Source organism: Octodon degus, unplaced genomic scaffold (assembly GCF_000260255.1).
Source record: "Octodon degus isolate 3935 unplaced genomic scaffold, OctDeg1.0 scaffold00029, whole genome shotgun sequence".
In the NCBI taxonomy this organism is placed as follows: domain Eukaryota; kingdom Metazoa; phylum Chordata; class Mammalia; order Rodentia; family Octodontidae; genus Octodon; species Octodon degus.
The window spans coordinates 2,361,158-2,368,508 of NW_004524605.1; the positions used below are offsets into that span (position 1 = coordinate 2,361,158).

General features: G+C 58.4%; 2 protein-coding genes across 3 annotated transcripts in view; one reads left to right on the forward strand and one right to left on the reverse strand.

The window, feature by feature from the left end:
* Nucleotides 1-635, reverse strand: part of Hnrnpab (heterogeneous nuclear ribonucleoprotein A/B) — a 5,880-nt gene extending 5,245 nt beyond the window's left edge. The window contains exons 1-2 of one of the 2 annotated variants that reach the window (XM_023713077.1): nt 399-635; nt 93-323 (exon numbers count right to left, since the gene is read on the reverse strand). In XM_023713077.1, the coding sequence (XP_023568845.1) occupies nt 93-301 (209 nt within the window). In that variant the 5' untranslated portion in view covers nt 302-323; nt 399-635. The remainder of the gene's footprint in view (nt 1-92; nt 324-398) is intronic. The other variant, XM_023713078.1, reaches the window with a different exon arrangement.
* Phykpl (5-phosphohydroxy-L-lysine phospho-lyase) overlaps nt 1-1,195 on the forward strand; it is a 33,177-nt gene extending 31,982 nt beyond the window's left edge. Inside the window, exon 13 of the mRNA XM_023713074.1 lies at nt 1,170-1,195. The gene's annotated coding sequence lies outside the window, so the exon portion shown is untranslated. The remainder of the gene's footprint in view (nt 1-1,169) is intronic.
* Nucleotides 1,196-7,351: the final 6,156 nt, after the last annotated feature.

Genomic DNA, 7,351 nt, shown 5'->3' on the forward strand with positions numbered 1-7,351 from the left:
CCGGCGCGGCCCGCCCCTCCCCCCGCCGCGTGGCGCCAACAAAAGGCGGCCCCGGAACAAAGGCGGCGCCCCGACCGCCGCGCAGCACCTACCCCGCGTCTTCCTCGTTCTTGCTGGCGTTGATCTGGTCGCCCTCGGCGCCGTTCTGGTTCCCACTCGGCGGCGCCGAGGCTCCGCCTCCGGACCCCGCCGCGGGCCCGCCGCCGGCCCCGGCTGGCGACTCGCCCTCGGGGGCGGCCTCGTGTCCATTCTCGGTGGCGCCCGCCGTTTCCATGGGCTGCTCCTCACCCGCTTCCGACATGGTGGACCCTGCCGGCCGACTCCTGCAGCGAGCGGACGGCGCGTCAGGCGGGCACGCTCCTCGGGCTCCCACCCGCCGCCCGCGGCCCGGCGCTCACCTCGCCGCCGATGACGCCGCGGGGCCCGCTCTCCCCACCCGCCCGGAAGGCGCCGCGGGCTCGGCCGCGCTCAAGCTCGCGCTGCCCCGACTTCGCTTCCGTCTACCGACGGAGCCGCTCCGGCCGAGTTTCCGCCTCGACCGCCGCCGCACAGAACCCGACTCCCGACTCCGGCCCGCGCGCTACCGTCGCTTGACAATGCCGACTCGTGGCGCTCTTTATAATGCCGGGGCCAGGAGCACCTCGCAACAAAGTGTGTGTTGATTAGCTAGCTACGCACGTCACTCAACGTAGCGCTGGCTTCCTATTGGCCTCGAAGACGCGCGCGCTCTAGATCCGGGCGGGCTTTGTCCTCGTTTTAGAACGCGCGCGAGTCGAGGCGCTGCGGCTGGTCCGAGCCGGGTAGTGGGCTAGTGTCTCCGCGCAGCGCCGCTCCGCCGACCCCTGCGGGCCGCAGCCGCCCCCGCGCACCCCGTCCCACATTGCCTGCCTCGGCCTTCCCAGTTCCCAAAGAAAAAACTGGGCGGGACGAAACCTCCAATCGCGGTCGCCCGGATGGAGGCGCCGAGCCGAGCCCGGGCGCGGGGCGGGCGCGGAGAGTCCGCGACCACCGGCGCCCGGCTGGCCTCGGGGCCCGGAAGGCGGCGCTCCGCCCTCGCCCCTCCCCCCGCCGAGCCCGGGTACTGGGCCGGGTGTGTGGCGCCGAGAACGCCTGGCACCGCTTCACTTCTGTTTACTTAATTTTTGCCCTCTAAATTCATGTACTTTTAGCCTGGCGTGGTGGCGCACACCTGTACTTCCAGCTCTCCGGAGGCTAAAGCAAGAGGCTCGCCACCAGTTCGAGGCCAGCCTGAACTACCCTGTCTCGAAAGACCAAATAAATACATAAATTCGTGTGCGTTTTGCTGAATTTGTGTCTTAGAACACACTGTTCCTGTGAAAGTATGTATTTTGGAGTTATTATGGGCGCACAGTTCCAAACCCTAAGCAAGGGGATTTTCCATGACAACGAGATTCTCAGGTCAGTGAGGAGCCCAGATCCCCCCAAGGCCGCGAAAGGGGCGCCGGCGGCCGGCGCCCAGGTGCACCCTGGCTCTTACGCCGGGCACACAGCACGCTCCAGTGTGCAGCAGCGTGTCCTCGGATACATTACTGTTTTTTAATTACACGAATCCCTTTTGTCCGAGCTTGCCTGGCGGACGTCGCTCCAGTGGACTGCCCCCACTGTCACCAGCTCCCGCTGAGCCACTTGCGCGTCCCCAGATGGCCGCTGCCGCCTCGGTGACCAACTGCGGCTCCCGCCAGAGGAATCTAGACCGCGAGTCATCATCGGATCGATCGTGCCGCTGCGCTTGAAACCATGAGGTCCTGGCCCTGACTTAGTGTGGGTGCCACCGAGACACTTGGGGCCCCAGGAACGTGCCCGCCCCCGCCCCTGCCCTGTGGTCTGTGGGGAGCGTCACCGCTGGGCTTGGGCTGAGATGGGCCTGTGCAGCGTGCGCGCTGCCCGGCGGCGCGAGCAGAGCCAGACCGGCACCTGCGCCGCCGGCGTGCGGCCGCAGCGGAGGGGGTCGGAGGCGCCCCAGCCCGGCTCCCTGGGGCTCTCCAATCGAGTTTCCGGGGATTCTTTCGTTCCCCGGGTTTTCCAACGCCCACCCTCCCTGGCCTGTCCTCTCGCTGCTCCCTTTGCCAGGACTGCTCCGCTCCAATTCCTGCTCCTTCCTGCTGTGTTGTGGGTCCACCTGTGTCCCCGCGCAGGTGTGTTCGAGTCCCAACTGCCGGTGGCTGTGGATGCGAGCCTGTGTGGAAACAGGATCTGTCGGGGAAGCGCTTATTCCACTGAGCCATCTCCCCGGGCCCAGAAACAGGATCTGTGTGAAAGTAATCAAGTTGAGATGAGGTTGGCGAGGCACAATGAAACGGCAATTGCAGCTGGTCGGCAAGCTGAGCAGGAGGAATACGAGTTCAGGCGTGCGAGGGCAGTTTATAGAGACCCTGTCTCAAAATTAAGTAAACGGCTGGGATGTAGGTCAGTGATAGAGCACTTGCCTGACACGCACAATGTCCTGGGTTCAGCAACAACAAAAATCGAGGTCCTGTTGGGGTAGGGAGGGTCCTCAATCCAAGCACTCAGGAGGCTGAGGCAGGAGGATGGGCAGGAGCTCAAGGCCAGCCTGAACCTCATATGGAGAGCATGTCTTGGGCCAGGGATATAGCTTTAGTTGCACAGCACCTGCCTTGCAAACACAAGGTCCTGAGTTCAATTCCCAGGACCTCCCTCCCAAAAGAGCATGTCTCAACAGAAAGCAGGAAAAGAGGGGAAGTGGGGACAGACAGGTGTGGTGGAGGTGCATGCTGGTAACCTCAGCAGGACAGTCACTAGCTTGAGGCTGACCTGGGCTATACAGCGAGTTCCAGGCTGGTCTGCAGCAGCAGCAGAAACTAGGGGAGGGGGTTTGGGGGTTGGGAGGCTGGGGAGCTGGGGAGCTGGCTCAGTAGAATATGCGCATGCCTGGCAAGCACAAGGGCCTGAGTTCAATCCCTAGTTCCACAAAAAAAAAAAAGAAGCAGCAGCAGCAGCTAGGGGAGGAGTCTCTAGGAACTTCTGCAGGAGTGGGCCCTACCAGCACCTTAATTTTGAATATCCAGCCTGCAGAATTGTGAGAGAATACATTTCTTTCTTTCTTCTTTGATTTGTTTTTTGAGGCAGGGCCTTACAAACTGGCCTTGAAATCCCAGTAATCCTGCCTCAGCCTCCTAAATGCCAGGTTACAGGCATGCACCACCACGTCTGGCTTATCTTTCTTTTCTTTGTGCTGCTCTGGGTTGAACCCCGGGCCTTCACGACAGCTGCTGTGATGGTCACCAACGGTGTCCACTGAACTAGGCAACACCAGCCACTGGGTGAGCAGTCCTGGGCATGGGTGAGGGACCTACCACGGAGGCGGGAGCCCCAGCTGGCATGGGTGGCACCAACCAGCGGCTTGGGACCTGCATGGGATGCGAGAGGTGTGCGCACCTCTGTGTCTTTTTTTAGGAGCTCCAGTCTTTGCCTTTCACTTTGGTTGATCTTTTTTATCTTTGTTTTATTTATTGTATTTAGTATAGGGTCTACAGGGTCTCACTACACAGATGGGACTTGTAGTCATCCTCCTGTACAGCCTCCCAAGTGCTGGGATTACAGACGCGAGCCACCACGCCCAGTCTCAATCAGTCTCAATCCCTATCTCAGGGTGCCACAGGGGCAAGGCTGGTAGGCCCGGGGATTAAACCCGAGCCCCTGTGTCTGCCTAGGCAGGTGCTTTAATCCGCTGAGCTACTTGGCCGGCTCTTTTATTCTCTTGGAGATGGGATCTCACTGTGTAGTCCAGGCTGGTCTCAAGCTCACAGCTCTCCTGCCTCAGCCTCCAAGGGGTTTACAAGTGTGTACCACCATGCTCTGCCTTTTTTTTTTTTTTTTTTTAGCACAGTGGTACCTCAGTTTATTAATTAATTTGTTTTATGACTTTGGAGAAGATGACTGTGTGTGTGTGGGAAATGGCCATGGTCATGTTTGTCACCCAGGGGGGAGTTTGTGAATAGAAAACTGTGCCAAATGCTTTTGTGAACAGAAATGTTTGGGAACAAGTAATCATGAAGCAAGGCCTGCCTGGTGCGAACTTAAGTATGAACTTGTCCCTCTCGTAAGCCCTAAGTGACACAGCTACATCCCCAGCCGTTTTTTTATTTTGAGGCAGTCTCTATACGTTGTTCAAGCTGGTCTCAAATGTACGATCCTCCTGCCTCAGCTTCCTAGAGCATCAGGGTTACACACACCATGATGCTCAGCTGAGAGAACACATTTCTGTTATTGGCCACTCAGTTTGTGGTTCTTGGTTACAACAGCCCTAGCAAACTAATACATCATCAATCAGAGCTGGGTGTGATGGCGCAAGCCTGTAATCCCAGCACGCAGGAGGCCGAGGCAGGGGAGATCACTTCCAGTTCAAGGCCAGCCTGGGCTACACAAGAGTTCAAGACCAGCCTAACTACTTAGGGAGACCCTGTCACAAAAACAAAACAAAACAAAACACCTCAAACCATCAATCTGACTTTGGCTTCCTTTAGGAATTGTGTGTCCTGCCCCAATGAAAGGCCTCTCCTCGCCTGAATTGATCCTGACATGGACCAGCGCCGCTACGTGTCCTTCACCTTTGTGCCTCCAGGGGACGCCCTTCATCACCTGAAGAATGAGTGAGGCCCTTACCCGAGGTTACCACATGCGTGATGGTCCGAGTAAAATTTGTAGGCAGGCCTGCGTGCCCTGCGTGGCATTTCTTTTTCAAGGGATAGGGATCAACCCCAGGGCCTCAAACATGGTAGGCAAGTGCTCTCCCACTGAGCTGGAGGAAAATTTTTACTTTTCCCCTTTTTTGTGTGGTACTAGAAGTGAACCCAGGGTCTTCACACTGAGCTACATCCCAGCCTTTTACCTTTTTGAGACAGTCTCACTCTAAGTTACCTAGGCTAGGCTCAAATTTGCAACCTCCCGTCTCACCTCTCCTCACTGTGGAGACAGGCCTGTGCAAGCGTGCGCCTCTCACGGCTGAGACGCGACACCCAGAAGTGTGAAGGGGGAGGTTTGCTTTGTTTCGCAGTGTGTAGAGGCTTCAGTCCATAGTCGGGCAGCTCCAAGGCAGGGGCCGCATGGCTCAGGACAAACAGTCCACGGCAGGGTAGCCACAGGCAGAGGCATGCCGGAGGCGGAGGGGCAGACTCTTCGGACCACGCCTGTAGTGACCACCTCCTCCCACCAGGCTTCCTCTCTCAGCGACACACCCAGCTCTAAACTCACCAGTGGATTCATATCTCTCTCTCTCTCTCTCTCTCTCTCTCTCTCTCTCTCTCTCTCTCACACACACACACACACACACACACACACACACACACTAAATAAATGTTTAAAAAAATTTAAAAAAAAATGACAGGGCTGGGGACATGGCTCAGTTGAGTAAGTGCTTGCCTGGCAAGCGCAAGGGCCTGAGTTCAATCACTGATTCTGCCAAAAAAATTAAAATAAAATAAAAATGACTAGGGATGTAGCTCGGAACAAAGGCCCTGCATTCAACCTCCAGTACAGAAAGGGACAGAGGCAGGCAGGCAGGCAGGCAGGCAGGCAGGCAGGCAGGCAGGCAGGCAGCAGGCAGGATGTTGCCCATGCTGGGGTGGATCTCCTAGGCTCAAGTGATCCTCCTGCCTCAGCCTCCATGTAGCCAGGACTATCGGCATGTGCCACCATGCTATGTATGCCACCATCACTTTGATGGCACTCCAGGTGGCACACATAGGGACAGGGCAGTCTTAACTGGGCCTAGGGGCACAGAGCTGTGATCCCTACACTCTTGAGGGGTGGAAGCAGGAAGACCCCAAGTTCAAGCCCAGCCGCAGTGAGATGCTGTCTCAAAATAAAGACAAGTAACGGCTGAGACGTCACTCAGTGCAGAGTCCCCTTCAATATACAGTGCTGTAAAAATAAATGCAATGAAAAGTCTTGGCTTTTCATTTCTGCTCTCACTGCTTTACCTTCCACATGGCCCAGGCCTTCTCGCTGAGCCTCAGTTGCCCATCAGGCAACAACTTATCTGTCTCTTACTCCACTGCTGGCATCTCCGTTGCCCCGACATGGCCGGGCCCTCAGGACAGACCCGGTCCCTGAAGTCCAGACCCTGGGCACAGATGTCACCTGGTTCTGCTACGGGATTCTCCATCTCAGGCAATCAAGGCTGCGCCTGGCACCATGCGCCTGCGGCCCGCAGCACTCGGGAGGCCGAGACGGAGGGGTCGGGCTCACGCTCACAGGAGCTGCAGACCCGCCCAGGCCCCGCGGCGAGACTTCATCTCACAAAGAAACGAAACTCCACTGGGCTCTCGGCTGCAGAGGACGGGCTGCGAGCCAGAGGAGCATGGGAGAGTCACTGCTCAGACCCACAGGCCACCTGCGCCCGAGGCCTGCCTTCTGCTCTGTCACCTGTGCTCAGGTCGGACCGCTGGGGAAGGTCCACCAGGGCACGCTCCGGCTGACCACTGCAAGGTTGAGACCAGCCTGAACTGCACAGCAAGACCCCGTCTCACAAAACCGAAAAGAGAAAAGAAGAGCGGGCGGGGAGGATGAGGTTTTCAGAAAAGGTCAGGGTGGGGAAGGCTCGTTCAGCCCACAGCCCGGGCCGCCTGCCCCCAGGAGAGTGACTAATCCAGTGGCAAGTGCCAGGGATAGGGACCCCAAGGAGGGCACTGAGCTGAGTCAGGAGGCTGGTGGGGAACGCGGGGCTGCACCGCGAAGGTGGGGCAGGGCCAGCAGGGTGTCCAGGCCGAGGTGGGGGAGGAGCAAGAGGATAAGCGGGTGAGGGCAGGCAACAGGAGCTGGGGACCACACACTGGCCCACCAGGGGGGCCGAGCCAGGCTGTGCAGTGGAAGGGTCAGAAGTCAGTGCATTCTGCTGCAGCAACCAGGAGCTGGGAGGCTGAGGCAGGACTGTGAGATCCCAGCCTGGGCCACTTGGGAGACTTGGTGCTAAAACTGAAAGAGGCCGAGGGTGTAGCTCAGCGTGAAGGCCCTCAGCTCAATCCCTAGTGGAGGAGGGAAAAAAGAGCTCAGGCCAGAAGGAATTAGGAGAGGCCACAGCAGCCCCCTCCAGGCCTCCTCGCCCTCCTCTGGGGAGTAGGGCTGGCTCTGCGGTGGCGTCCTTGCTGTGACGCCCCTGACAGGTCCTGGGTTCTTTGCTCACTCCTTTCCTTCTTCTCTCCCTCCCTTCCTTCCACAGGGTCTGACCCTAAACTCATTAGGTAGCTCAGGCTGGCCTTGAACTCACTGCGAGATGATCATCTCGCCTCTGCCTCCCGAGCACTGGGACTACCAGTGTGGATCACCACGCCCAGCCGAGTTCTAATTTTCAACCCTCCTGCCTCAGCCTCCT